At 43.6% G+C, this 15,373-nt stretch overlaps 1 protein-coding gene across 1 annotated transcript; it reads left to right on the forward strand.

Moving 5' to 3' along the window:
• Nucleotides 1-16: 16 nt before the first annotated feature.
• LOC109901452 (synaptotagmin-11-like) lies at nucleotides 17-11,210 on the forward strand. Its single transcript, XM_020497451.2, has 4 exons — nucleotides 17-323; nucleotides 4,602-5,515; nucleotides 7,161-7,281; nucleotides 7,399-11,210. Exons 1-4 carry the CDS (start codon nucleotides 290-292, stop codon nucleotides 7,707-7,709), a joined length of 1,380 nt encoding a protein of 459 aa, XP_020353040.1. The 5' UTR covers nucleotides 17-289; the 3' UTR covers nucleotides 7,710-11,210.
• The last annotated feature ends 4,163 nt before the right edge of the window (nucleotides 11,211-15,373 follow it).

Raw genomic sequence — 15,373 nt, forward strand, 5'->3', positions numbered from 1 at the left:
GTCTAAAACCTCCTGCGAGTCCGTGAGTACCAGTCTCGAGCCCCACGCAGCCTCCGCATCCGATAAATAATAGCATCGTTGAGTTTGGTGTATAGAGAGCGAATAGACCATTTGAAAAGAGCAAGACAATCATTATTTATTAACCTGTGAGCTCATTTTCTGGAATATTTGGTTGAAGTATCGTTACTCATTCTCTATGGATATATAATAGGGACAAATCAGCTTTATATTCGTTCATTTACTCTTTTTATCTGGGCGGCCAGTAAAGCATCCTGCGTTAATTCTCAAAATGGCTGAGATTACAGATTTACGACCTGCATATGGTAAGTAGCAGGCCTTTTTCAGATTTATTTGGCATTTTGTTTATTGTGTCGTCAGATGTTAACGTTATATGATGTCTTATATTTACATTGCGGGAAATGTTAAAATAATGCCCAGCCGTTTTAGAAATACGGCCATATGAGATTGAACACACCCAAATAACATAATTAAGTTTATTGTATTCATCAAAGATTGCCAAATGTAAATTTGACATCTACTCATTACCATGGCCTATGTTAATGTAAATAGCGTCGAATGTAATTTGGAAATTGAACGAAACTGATTACACAGGCCTATTCAACAGAGATAGTAGCATCACTAGGCACAGACGTCAACGTCTATTCCAAGTTGGTTCAACTTCATTTAATTGAAATGACGTGGAAAAAGGTTGATTCTACCAGTGTGTGCTCAGTGGGAGCCTATTACAGTATTTGCTATTATGAAAGTATTTGTTTTCAATTAGTGAATAATTTTGTCAACAACATAATAATTGTAGTCCTATTCTATCAAAAATATATTGAGTACTGCGGCCCATTCGCAACATTGTCACTTCTCCTGTGGTCTTCAATGTGCGATGGGGTGGGTAGGATGACGTGATGTCTATTCCAGCATAAGCATCGCCAGCCCCCGTTCCTTTGTTTTTGTGAAAGCACGCATCCCGGAACTAGGAGCTTGGCCAAATGGACATATTTTCATTTGATCAGACCTCGAGCTTTAAATTAAGATCCCTGAACAGTAGTTTAATGCCACATTGCCACAATAAGAAGTGTAGTGCTCTGAAGGCAGGGGGTGTTGGTGACCCAAAAAGTGCCAGACCCTCTCAGCAAGTGACATGAATAGGTGATGGGGAATGGGGAGGGTTATGGATATTATATAGGAATAGGAATAGAAGAATAGGACAACCCAAGTGCAGAAACAAAACGGATTGTTCTAAACCCTAAAAACAAAGGAAATATAAACCAAACACATATTAACACTGTCTCAGGAATGGGGCCTGTAACCTATTGGAGATTATTAATTTCCATGCAGAAGAGGAGGCTTTTTAAAATAAATGCACTCACATTTCTTGGTTGATTTAAGATTCAACCTTGAAGAACCTCATTACAACAAGCAGTTGGCATTTTGTCTCAAACAGGCTCAAGATTAACAGTTGTGCAATCAAGGCTTGAGTGTTAGAGATGTGTTATTGCAAACATAATGTTGGCCCTGAGCCTGCTGGATGCAGCAGAACATTTCATGGTAGCAAAGAAACAAGAGAGTACTGGAGTTGGATATCTGCAATTCAGCCCAACAGACTCCAGAAACCCAGATTACAGCCAGTGATCTAATCTGGGTCACTCATCAGGATTAAGACACATCTGGTCCACATCACAATCTGAGTTCTGCAAATCAACTGAATCTTATGCTCACAGGCAGCATACAATAAGACATGTAGCCAATGCAGACAGATTGTCTCTCAGTGCTCCATGGTCACTCAGCACTCTGTGGATGATGGGGTTTATGCTGTGCCAACCGGTGCCAGGCAGGAAGAAAGACAGGAAGTTTGTCAGAAGATGGAGAATTTTGCATTCTTCAAACACACGAAACAGCTTTTTCCTGCAATCAGAGCCATAATCATTATGACTAATTCTATGTCAAAACTGTATTTTTTTTCTGAAAACATTATCAAAGCATATCTCTTTACCTGTTCAATTGTCATTTTAGTTAAGGATGCACATTGATTCTTTAAAAACCTTTTTACCTTAGTACAACTGCCACACTGGTATATAGTATAATAACCCAATCATTAAAGCAATTTCAGTCAGTTATGTATCTATTTATTGGCATTTGAGTTTTGAAAAGAACAATCAAAATGTCTGTCAATCTTTGCATGCATAGCTCTGTCTATGAACAGTGGTTACATTTCCCCTGTAACAACTTTCTTCCTGGGAAGGAGAGGCGGACCAAAACGCAGCGTGGTTGAAGTTCATGGTTCTTTAATAAGAGACACTTAACATGAACAAACTACAAAATGTGGCGTGGCAAACCAAACACAGTCTTATCTGGTGCATAGACACAAAGACAAGAAACAATCACCCACAAAACCCAACACAAAACAGACTACCTAAATATGGTTCCCAATCAGAGACAATGACTAACACCTGCCTCTGATTGAGAACCATATCAGGCCAAACATAGAAATAGACAAACCAGACACACAACATAGAATGCCCACCCAGCTTACGTCCTGACCAACACTAAAACAAGGAAAACACAAAAGAACTATGGTCAGCACGTGACATCCCCAGCCCCATTACTCAGTTTATCAAACAAAGTGGCAGGGTCAGGCACTGGAAATGGCTAAAATCAAATCAAACGCTGTGTGTGTGTCACTCTACACTCTCTCCTCCTCCACTCACGATACCTCACGCACTAGAGTATCTAGCATCTTGCAGAGACATCTCTTTGCTCAGTGCACCTTGGAAGGAACCACTTACTAGGGGAGAATAGGTAAGGAGGGGTACACTTTGCCTGGTCTAGTCAGTGTGCCCCCTGCGCAAAGTACCGCTGAAAAAATTATTAATAATAATTATAAATAATTATGATAAAATGTATTTTAAAACATGACAAATCTTAGGGGGCACATGCCTTTGTGTCCCCTATAGGCATGATGCCACTGACAGTAGCTGTGCATATTTATACAAATTGTACTGTGCTCATATTAGTTCAAGGTTGTCTTGAACTTGGCATGTGTGTGTTGATCATATTTCGAATGGCAAACTACCTATACAGAAGTGTGGTCTGATCTGTAATCTATGGTTAAATATAATTGCATAATTCCTTGCGAATCAACCTGAGCTCTTTTTCTTGATGAAGGATCTGAGATGGGTTATGCAGAAGGCATAGAGATGGGACCCACAGAAAAAAATGCTCTTTAAAGTTACCCACAGAAAAAAAACTGAACTGAGGAGATTGGCATTGTGTCTAGTTATGTTAATGAGTACACTCAATTTATGCTATTACTTTACACATTTTGTGGACAATGCTTGGACCCACTGAAGCGGTAGATTTGAGAGCTCACTACTGAAATCCCCCTGGGGTATGTTTCCAGGGCAACGGGCTCAGCTGGCATTAAGCTCCTTCCAAAATCTGACATCATCCTCCTGGTATCCCTACCCAGAATGCCAATGAACAACACCAGGAAGGAAGGGCAAGGTATTTTGTTGAAAGACAGACAGTTGAAGGAGGGAGAGGAGAGACAGACAAAGACAGATGAAAATGGAAACGGGAGAGGGAGAGAGATAGAGAAAAACAGACGTAATATAAATATAGTTAGAAAGCTGAGGTAAAGAGGGGGAAAGATAGTGTGTGTGTGCGCATGTGTGTGTGCATACATGTTTGCCTGCGTGCTTAACATATGTTCGTGCACATGTAGTGTATAGACTAGTTTATGGGGGGGGGGGGGGGGGAGGCAACAATGCGTCTCTTTTCAGGGGCTTGGCCAAACAAAGGGTCCTCTCCCGGCCCGCCCGCCCCACTGCAGCAGGGTCTGTCCACTGAGTCCCATTATAGCTGGGATCAGCACAGTCAGCCTTACCATGTGCGCACAGCACATAGTCACAGTCTCCACCAGCAACAAATGAGTGGGTGGGGGCTCGCACACACAGTCACACATAGATGCATGCGTACCTGCATGTGCACAGACACTTAGACCCCCACCCTTCGCACATACACACACAGAGAGACACACACACAGAGACAGGGTATGGGGCTATACCTCCCAGACACATTGAGACAGACAATACACGCCCTAGTCTGTGTGTGTATGTGTGTGTGTTTGTGTGGTGTGGGGGGCTGACATTTAAGCAACCTGGTGACACCTGTTTGAACATATTGCTCATGTCTTTCCCACTCACACCGTGCCTCGTGCTCTGTGAAGTCACTACTGCTGTATGGCACAGTCACAGTGTTGCGTCACAGTGGAGTGGAGTCACCCTGGGTGGTGTAGTCACACGACTTACATTATTTAGCCTACCTGACAATAATGAGCCACTGAAAGGCAGTTACATGATATCCTATTTGATGTTCAGTACTGCATCACTTGGTGCAGCTGAAAGAGTTGAATTTCTTTCATCTGAGTCAGTTCCAGTTCCTGGCTGAACTAAATGCAACTGACAGTTTGACTATTTACTTTATTTAGAGACTCCAGTATGAATATATCCTACACCAGACATTGCAAACACATCCCAGTCTAGACTGTGCAAAGGTGTTAACTCATTCTATGTTCCCCTCTCTTTCAGACATGTCACCGGTGCTGGCCGGTTTTATCGGTGCGGCGGCTCTGGTGGTTGCCGTGGTGATCCTGGTTCTCCTGTGGTCCTTCTGCCAGCGTCGACACCTCCGGGTGACGGGCCGATACAAGCTCCATGGTGATCAGTACTGTGACTCGGCTGAAGACCCGCCCTACAAGTTCATCCACATGCTGAAGGGCATCAGTATCTACCCAGAGTCCCTCAGCAGCAGCAAGAGGATAGTACGGGTGGCCAGGCGTGCTGGGTGGCAGGGGGAGAGAGACAGAGAGAGGGGTGGCGGCCGCGGGATGGTCCTGGTGGATGCGGAGAACAACATCCTGGACGCGCCTACCCATCTCCAGATGAGCCACCTGGTTCCCCCTGCTGGCCAGCCCAGGATGGAGCGGGCACTGCCCGTCAGGGCCGACTACTGCTGCCTGGATAGCTCAGCTACCAGTAGCGAGAACAGCAGCAAGACTGTTTCACCTTTCACCCCCGCGTCCTCAGACCCAGAATCAGAGCCTGAAGCCAGCCTGGGCTCCCTCAGCCTGGCTTTAGACTACAACTTCCCCAAGAAGGCCTTGGTGGTGACCATCGTTGGAGCCCATGGCCTGCCTGCAGTAGACGAACAGGGGAACAGCTCCGACCCTTACGTGAAGATGACCATCCTCCCTGAGAAGAAGCACCGGGTGAAGACCAGGGTCCTGAGGAAGACGCTGGAGCCGGTGTTTGACGAGACGTTCACGTTCTACGGGGTGGCCTACAGCTCGCTGCCCGAGCTCACGCTGCACTTCCTGGTGCTCAGCTTTGACCGCTTTGCCCGCGATGATGTCATAGGGGAGGTGGTGGTTCCACTGACAGAGTTGGAACCCAGCACGGGGCGGGTGCACATCACCCAGCAAATCAGCAAGAGGAACATGCAGGTGAGGAGGGGGGGGGGGGCAACCTACACACGTTTCAAAGCATGAACAAACAATTCTGACATTACAATCATTCTTGGAGGTAGGGGCTGGCTCACACATACAGTACACACACACACACACACACATGGAATTGAGCGCAGTGCAGTACACAGAGGAGATTGTCTGACAGGAAGGTCAATGTGTCTCTTGATTCGGTCCCCATTCAAGTCTTAACTGCAGCCAGACTGAGGAGACAGAAACAACGCCTCCATGTAATCTCTCAATGCAGCCAGCCATCCATCAGTGAGTGTGTACCCAACTCTGACTCGCCACGGACTTGTTTTGTTTTTTGTTCCCACATGTACCTGTGGCACTAGTCCTCACTGTGTGGCCATTGTGTATAACCCATCTGCTGTTCAATATAAGAAGGGCTGGATATGTTTTGTATGGATGCAATGCAGGGGTTATTACTTCCTCATTGAAAGAAGATGTCTGATCGTAAAAACAGGTCGTGTTCCTCAGTACTCAGTGTGGAGGGCAACCTATTGCAGTAGCATGGGGGAAGTCGATACACCATGCATGGGAATCAACCTCATACCTGACTAGGATACCAAGTTGCAGGTGTATTAAAACTACACTGGAATGAGAAGAGAACTTTGCCTCACTGTAGTGGTGTCAGGGCAAATTTGTGTGGCTAAGCTTTTGGTCAAACAACCTTCATCAAAGCAATGTCAATGTCTTCGAAACAATAATCCATTATAAGCATACAAATCACCAGGACACTCACCTATGGATTTTTCTCAGCAAATCCTCATTTTATAATCATTAGATTAGAAAATGCCCTTTTAGTGATGGGTTGGAATAATATGAAAACAATTGCAAGTCAGTGAATTTGAAAAAGTGCGTGTGTGTGCTGGTCTGTAGCATCATACATCATGTCTACCTACTGTCATCTGTATTAATGTATACAGTACCAATATCTGATTTACATTTATATGGATATACAGTTTAAAGGCCAGATATGACAGATTTTTTCCCCACAGTTTATCTGATTCATTGTTTAATTTCCTTGCTCTTACTACGCAGAACACCTAGATTATACAAACCGCTATACTGTTTACATTGTGATGTTTCTCACAGAAACACTCAAATAATCACACTAGTCTGTTTCCACACACAGATATGTATGGTATATTTAAGCAATAAGGACAGAGTGGGTGTGGTATATGGCCAATATACCACGGCTAAGGGCTGTTCTTAGCAAGACGCAATGTGGAGTGCCTGGATATACAGCCCTTAGCTGTGGTATATTGGCCATATACCACAAGCCCCAGAGGTGCCTTGTTGCTATTATAAACTGGTTAACAATGCAATTAGAGCAGTAAAAATAAATGTTTTGGCATACAGCCAATCAGCATTCAGGGCTTGAACCACCCAGTTTATAATTGTGCATGTAGAACAAGGTTGACAAATAGATAATTCCAAATACTTCTGAGTTGTATTGTCTTGGCAATTGGTGCTCCATTACTCTTTTAATATATGACTATACGATTATGGCTATTTGATTGTTGCATTGTATCTTAAAGGCTGAGTAGGTGGGTTTGATGATTGTTCCTTTTGAATGAGTCAATAGTTAAATCCTCTATGTGTCTGTCTCTTCCTGCAGTGCGAGAGCCGTGGGGAACTGTTGGTGTCTCTGTCCTACCAGCCAGTCTCCCACCGCCTCAGTGTGGTGGTGCTGAAGGCCAAACACCTGCCCAAGATGGACATCTCTGGCCTGTCTGGAAGTGAGTTCAACCACTGAGTTTGTCTGTGTGTGCCTGTGGACAATTGAAAAAGGCAGAGCTTGTGTAGATGTTCCCTTTACATATGACAATATTCCAAAATCTCCTTCTCTCCCTTAGACCCATATGTGAAAGTCAATGTGTTCTACGGACGCAAGCGCATCGCCAAGAAAAAGACGCACGTGAAGAGGTGCACACTCAACCCCGTCTTCAACGAGTCCTTCATCTACGACGTGCCCCCCGAGCTGCTCCCTGAGATCTCTGTGGAGTTTGTGGTGGTCGACTTTGACCGTACCACTAAGAACGAGGTGGTGGGGTGTCTGCCCCTCGGCCTGCACAGCCCCTGTCCCTCTGGCGCCACCCACTGGCGGGAGGTCTGTGAAAACCCCCGTCGGCAGATCTCAAAGTGGCACAACCTCAGTGAATATTAGCTCCTCCCACCGCCTAATGCATTATAGTTCTACTTGTGTGTATAGGGGGAGGTGGAGGAGGGGAAGAGAGGGACTTCTTGCCGAGAGAGTGGCTTTTCCTCATGCCATACTTTCTCTTGTGAATAATACCAACAAAAAATGAACAACATTCCTGGTGGGACTTGTACAGTGGACTTTACAGTGGTTAAGGTTCAACTACAGAATCAAATCAAAGTAACAAACATGCATACAGTTAAACATACACATATATAACCCACACCACTACAGAATTATAGAGACACTCAGTCTCAGCATTAGGTTAAGAGTAATGAAAATAAAAAAGTTGTTTGTTAACCAGAATATGACCATGATCACACATTCAAGGCTGTTATGAATTATTGTCTGGCCATGTTGTATGAAGTTTAGGCGACGGGAGGATACATGCAAATGCTAAAAAAAAACGAATCGTCAGACTTCAAAATCCTCCCCTTGCCAATATTGTACTTCAATTCATCGCATGTCTGAATTAAACAGAAATATCATCAAATCAAATGTACTAAGGAAACAGAAGTATTGCTTGTATTGATAGTGAGATTTTAATTCTCTCTCTCTTAAACTGAGAAAACCTCATGCAACCCGACTCTCTGTTGCAGTTTCTCTACAGGTAGGACCAAATAGGACAGCTAGAATTTTCTTCCCAATAAATATTTGTTGAAAAAATTCTTGAATGTTTTGGGGCCTAACTATTGTTGTTTAGTGGCATTACCATATTTGATGACAAGCTCTGTATCTAAAATTAAAACCATCAAGGTTTCAAACCAATTAATGCTATGTTGTAAAGACAAATGTGATTTCACTGCAAAAATATTTATTTTGAATCCATTTTTAGAACTAATTCGGACTGAAGATATGAATGTAATAAACAACCACAGCATTATTACATGGATACATGTCATCACAAGAAATATGACAACTTCTCATACTGTGGCATTGAAAAAACATTCACCACAGTATAAGCGAATTACTGAAATATCACTGCAGCAGGTTAGCCTTAGTACTGTAATAACCAGGTAATAACACATGCTAGTTAGCAGCTTGTAGTGCCAGAAGATGTTATTTGAAAGTCACTGATATTATTGGGAAAAAGGGTTTTGACATGAAGAGTTGTAAAGGGTCATGTTTTGCTGTGTGGTTTCCAACAGGTTTATACAGTATGTTCCACTATTTTGGCCAATGCCGACATGCTCATCTTTTAAGGCTCGATTCAATCCGAATAACGCTTGAAATGGAAACGTAATTGTCTATTGAGCTGACATATGCAGCGTTTACCGTGAATTCAGTCTTCTCGAACTTGGAACATTGCCTTCACATTTCAATAGCCATGATCTTGAGCGATACGGATTGAATCGAGCCCTTCGTATATTTTTGTTCTCTTTCATTTGGCTAATTTCAAGAATATATTGTATAAAAGAACAGTACTTCATATCTTGAAGGCAACAATTTTCTATAGTGAATAGCCTCACAGGTTGAAGCTCCTGTATGTTGTTGGTGATACTCTGTGTGTGTGTGTGTGTGTGTGTGTGTGTGTGTGTGTGTGTGTGTGTGTGTGTGTGTGTGTGTGTGTGTGTGTGTGTGTGTGTGTGTGTGTGTGTGTGTGTGTGTGGTGTGTGTGTGTGTGTGTGTGTGTGTGTGTGTGTGTGTGTGTGTGTGTGTGTGTGTGTGTGTGTGTGTGTGTGTGTGTGTGTGTGTGTGTGTGTGTGTGTGTGTGTGTGTGTGTGTGGAGACTGCAGAGCCCAGGTGCACTGTTTGGAACAATGTAAGTGGTGATGGGGTTCAGAGCAGGACATGGCAGTGGGGTGGCTACTGCTAGCTTCTGGCTTGGCTAGGCTTTTGACCAGAAGGACAAGACACAGGTGGGCAAAACCCCACTCCTCCACTGTCACTAACTAAGCTCCTTCCTCTCTTCCTCCTCTTTTTCTCTCGCTCTCTCACTCTCTTTCACCCTCCTTCGCTTCTTTCTTTCTAGCTCTCTCTTTACAGTCCCTTATTTCCTCAATCTCCTTCGTTCTCCCCTGTCTCCTCTTTCTAACTCTTTCTTTGCACCTTCTTTATTTGGATCACTAATATCTCAAATTCCTTTTAATGCCTCATTCCTCATAATGAGAGATGTCACAGTATTTGACAGATTAGTGAACCCATCATAACACCTATCACACCCTGTGATGATTTGGCTGTATGACTGTTATGCTCTGTCATCATTGTACCCTGTAGGCAAGGGGTGTCAAACTCATTCCATGGAGGGCCTAGTGTCTGCAGGTTTTTGTTTTTCCCTAGACAACACGTTGTGGGGAGTTCCTTACTAATTAGTGACCGTAATTCATAGTCATAATTCAATGAAGTACAAGGGAGGAGCGAAAACCCACAGACACTCAGCCCTCCGTGGAATGAGTTTGACACCTGTGCTGTAGGCCTACTCAGTGGAGACATGGGGAGCTGTAAGCAGCAATGGCTTTACATCACACTGTGTAACATTTACTGCAGTGCAGTCTGTAAAATTGACTGTGGGAAACTCTGGGAGGACAGTAATCACAGTGAAGCCAAGGTGAAAATACTTAAGTAAGACTGCAGCTCTGTCGACAAGGCAAGGGGAAGGCAGAAATGTGTGTTGCAATACACATGAGCTGCCTTGTTTTTCTGTTGGCAGCAAACTCCTGCAATTAGAACCCCCAACATTTTGACTGTCTATATCCCCATTTATACCTGGTGCTAACGTGGGTCCTTTGTCCTGATCTAGTCTACATTCTGATTGTGCCCACATTTCCAGAAGTGTGTCTACACATGGTAATTACAATTACCAGTCTTTTATCTGTCCACTGTGTCTGCATTGTGACCAGAGTTCCTGGTCCCTTCCTTTATGCAAATAATTTCACAGCTATAATATTTATATATATTTTTACTGTAAGACACATATTGATGTAATCAGCCACCTGTCACTGATATTAGAGGCCGGAATAATGATGATTTAAATGGTTTCTCTGTCCAGATCTGTCTACACTTGTAAGATGTCCAGACACAATAAGATCACAATGTGTCTTTTGATTGTTAACACCTGTCTAAAAATGTGGGCACAATCAGAATGTGGACAAGATCAGGACAAATGCCGCAAGTTAGAACAAGGTATACATGGGGCTTACTTCACCTCGTCTCCCCAACTTTGACCTTCAGTGTAGCTATTTCCTTTGTTGATATATCCTTATTAACTAATTTGGAATAAAATATGAAACGTAATGAAAACAAACTGTAATAATGACTGATCGTGGATTGGTACAAATTATTATTTCAAGGTATCCTCTGTCCATAAACATGGAGTTAAACTACAGTATGTAAAGAAATACTTGCCAGTAATGCGAACGGTGTCTAAAACTTTCATTTTCCTATATGCTGAGTATATTACGCAGATGCTAACCTGTGTGTTGGTTTCATTAACAGTCATTCAACGTGCAAATAAAATGTTATACTCCAGTGTTTGCAGCTAATTTTAAAAAACAGCTTTACATCACCAGAAACTTGACATACATGCATGTAGGCATGCTTGCACACAGGCTTGTAAGCATGTACACACACTCACACACTCCTCATAAATGAGCTACATGAATAAATCTTAGGGATAGCTCCCTTTTTTTCATTTTTCGCCTAAAATGACATACCCAAATCTAACTGCCTGTACCTCGTCCCTGAAGAAAGAATATGCATATTCTTGGTACCATTTGAAAGGAAATGTGAATTGAATGTAGGAGAATATAACCCAGTAGATCTGTTAGAAAAAAATACACCATCTTTGAAATGCAACAGAAAGGTCCCAGTTCCAGCCATCACTCTGCTTGTAATTCTGATGGTGTACACAAGATGGTAGCAGTGTATTTGCAAAGTGTCAGACAGAAGTATGAGCGAACTACATGACATTTAGTGTGTCACCCAGGTACATTTGGGCAAATCGAGACATTTGCATTCATATTACATTTTTCTACAAGAATATCGTCAAATCTGTATACTTAGACTTTGATTGAGCTTTTCCAGTATTAATAGCCATATTATAAGTTCAACATTTGTAAAACAACCAGTTTTCATAACTTCATAACTCTGAATATTCTTATAATTTTTCTCCAAAAGGTAAAGGCATGCTGTCGCACAAGGTTAGCAGGTACATTTTGCGACAGATACAGGGTTTCTGGATGCTCCCGTAAGGCTCAGCTCATTGGCTATCTAGCTAGCTTTGTTTGACCACGATTAGGGAATATTTGACAAAGTTAGAGTCGATCAAGTGAAGACCGCCCGCGTCATCGGCATGCCATGAAGTCATCGCTCTCTGATCAAATTTGGTGTCCTATAGGATATACTACACCCCTAATGATATAGTGAAGTCTGGTTACATTCTAGGATCTCTAAGGAATACATACGGACGTGATTTGACTGGTTGAAACAACGTTTAGGGTTAGATTTTCACAGATTCCTTTCTTTGCAAATTGAATGAGTGGAAATACAAAATCAATCGTTTATGCTATATGGACCTTTTTAGGATATGAAAAAGGATCAATGTATGTGACAAATTACACAGATGACTAGTGCTGCTTCAGCCACAGGCCTATATTACACCACAAGAAGATGTTGTTTGTCATGATATGTTCAATATTTTCATGTTGCATATTGTGCTTGAAGTTAATGAGGATCAGCTGATTGAATTACCAATCTTGAAGAATCCATTTGAGATATCCGAACTGGTGGAGAGAGTTCTGGGTAAAGTTAAGTCTGTCACGTTCTGACCTTAGTTCCTTTTTTATGTCTCTATTTTAGTTTGGTCAGGGCGTGAGTTGGGTTGGGCATTCTATGTTTTGTTCTGTGTGTTATATTTCTAGGTGTTTGGCCTGGTATGGTTCCCAATAAAAGACAGCTGTCAATCGTTGTCTCTGATTGAGAACCATACTTAGGCAGCCTGTTTTCCCACTATGGGTTGTGGGTAGTTGTTTTCTGTTTAGTTTATTGCACCTTGCAGAACTGTTCGTTTGTCGTTTTATCATTTTTTGTTCAAGTATTCGTGTTGATTACAAGGTATTATGAATACTTACCATGCTGCACCTTGGTCTTCTTCTCCTTCTCCGGACAACAGCCGTTACAAAGTCTGTGAGGATCACGAGAGGCAGGCTTGTTTTGATTTTTTTGTACTTCTGAGGATCAGAAGGAATATGTGTTGCGTCTCACTCGATTTGAGAAGTTTGACGTGTCGTGTGTGTCTCTTCGGAAAAGGGCATCCCTCAAGGGGGTAATATCTGCCGTCTCGAGGGAAGTCGATGTTGAACAGATTAAAAATATTCCTGGAGTGATTGATGCACGTCGGATAAATTGTGTGGTGAATTATGAAAAAGTGAAGAGCCTATCGGTTCTTTTGTTTTTTGATATGGAGTCTCTCGCTCCTCAAGAGCAGTTGGGGTAATTAAACTACAGTCAAAGCATTTATCCTAAGACCAATGATCACTGTAAAGCTTTTGGATGTGTTTCAAGTATTTGTAGAAGGGAGAAACCAATATGTCCAAGTTGTGGAGAAGATCATGTTGTGTTTTAAAAGTGATAAAAATGTGACAAGTTGCAATTGTGGTGGGAATCATGAAGCCATGTCTTTGGAATGTGAAGGGGTTAAACCAAGGCCTTATACCTTTTAAAGGGTTAATTGTTTTATGATAAACTGTAAGGTCTCCTCTTCAGGAGACCTCTGTGTGTTAACCCCTGTTTTGAGTGTTGTGCCCTTCGGACACTATCAGAAGGTGGAAACCGCCTACGTTCGTTGTCAAACCTTGATCAGTTTCACCTGTCCTTGTTATTGTCTCCACCCGCTCCAGGTTTTGCTTGTTATCCCTGGTGTTTTTATCCCTGTGTTTCCTGTCTCTGTGCCAGTTTGTCTTGTATGTTCCAAGTCAACCAGGGTGTTTTTCCTGTGGTCCTGCCTTTTCTATTCTCTTTTACTAGTCCTTTACTAGTTTCGGTCAAACCCACTTTTGAGCTTTTAATTGCTGACAAGACGGTTGCTGCTGTCAGGGGGAGGTTAGATTTATTAAAATGTTGTTGCCAGGGAAAGTCACACAAGGAAGACTGGGGAGGCTATATGAGTTACAGGATGTCTTAGCTCTCCCCAGGTTCTGCAAAATGTATATTATATACAGGACTCTGTACCAACTTCTGCCTACAATTGTATTACTAAATTGACCAACAATTGCCTGAAAAGGGTGAAAGAGAATGAGGTGGCCAAAGTCAGGGCTGTCCAGAGTATTTCCTATGCAGCGACTGTTAAAAGGGTTGAGGGTTCGAATGGTGCTCCTGAAGATTTCATGGTGGTGCATAGGGCTTCAATGCAGACTGCAGGGGTTGCCTTTCACGAGCAGAACCCAGATATTTTAAAGGTTAAGAAGGTGGCCTTTGTGGCCTTTATACTATATATACAAAAGTATGTGGACACTCCTGGATTTGGCTATTTCAGCCACACCCGTTGCTGACAGGTGTATAAAATCGAACACACTACCAAGTTCCAAACTGAATCTCGAAGCAACAGCACAAGAACTGTCATTGAGAGCTTCATGAAATGGGTTACCAAGACTGAGCATTCATACATACACACTCGGGTACGCCACCGAAGCTCCACCCTTGTGCCTTCTTCTCGAAGAAGCTCAGCCCGGCGGAGCGAAACCTTGATGTGGGGGACCGGGAGCTGTTGGCTGTCGGCTGTCGTCAAGGCTCTGAAGGTGTGGATACATTGGCTTGAGGGTGCTAAACACCCTTTTCTCATCTGGACTGACCACCGCAATCTAGAGTACATCCGGGCAGCGAGGAGACTGAACCCTCGGCAGGCAAGGTGGGCCATGTTTTTCAGCCATTTTGTTTTTCACTTTGTTACAGACCAGGCTCCCAGAACGTTAAGGCAGACGCAATGTCCCGACTGTATGACACAGAGGAGTGGCCCATGGATCCCACTACCATACTCCTGGCGGCGCCGGTAGTGTGGGAGCTGGACGCAGACATTGAGCAGGCATTACGTGCAGAGCCCGCTCCCCTCCAGTGTCCCGCTGGGCGTCTCTACGTTCCGTCTGCTGTCCGTGACCGGTTGATCTATTGGGCCCACACGTCACCCTCCTCTGGTCATCCTGGAATCGGTCAGACGGTGCGCTGTTTGGTTGGGAAGTACTGGTGGCCTACCTTGGCCAAGGATGTGAGGGTTTATGTTTCCTCCTGCTCGGTGTGTGCCCAGTGTAAGGCTCCTAGGCACCTGCCCAGAGGGAAGCTACACCCCTTACCCGGTCCACAGCGGCCTTGGTCGCACCTGTCGGTGGATTTTCTTACCGACCTACCCCCCTCACAGGGAAACACCACGATCCTGGTCGTTGTGGATCAGTTCTCTAAGTCCTGCCGTCTCCTCCCTCTGCCTGGTCTCCCTACGGCCCTACAGACTGTGGAGGCCTTGTTTACGCACACCTTCTGGCACTACAGGGTGCCTGAGGATATAGTGTCTGATCGAGGTCCCCAGTTCACTTCGAGGGTCTGGAGGGCATTCATGGAAGGTCTGGGGGTCTCGATCAGCCTTACCTCAGGGTTTCATCCCGAGAGTAATGGGCAGGTGGAGAGAGTGAACCAGGATATGGGTA

This window comes from Oncorhynchus kisutch, linkage group LG13 (assembly GCF_002021735.2).
Source record: "Oncorhynchus kisutch isolate 150728-3 linkage group LG13, Okis_V2, whole genome shotgun sequence".
Classification (NCBI taxonomy): Eukaryota; Metazoa; Chordata; class Actinopteri; order Salmoniformes; family Salmonidae; genus Oncorhynchus; species Oncorhynchus kisutch.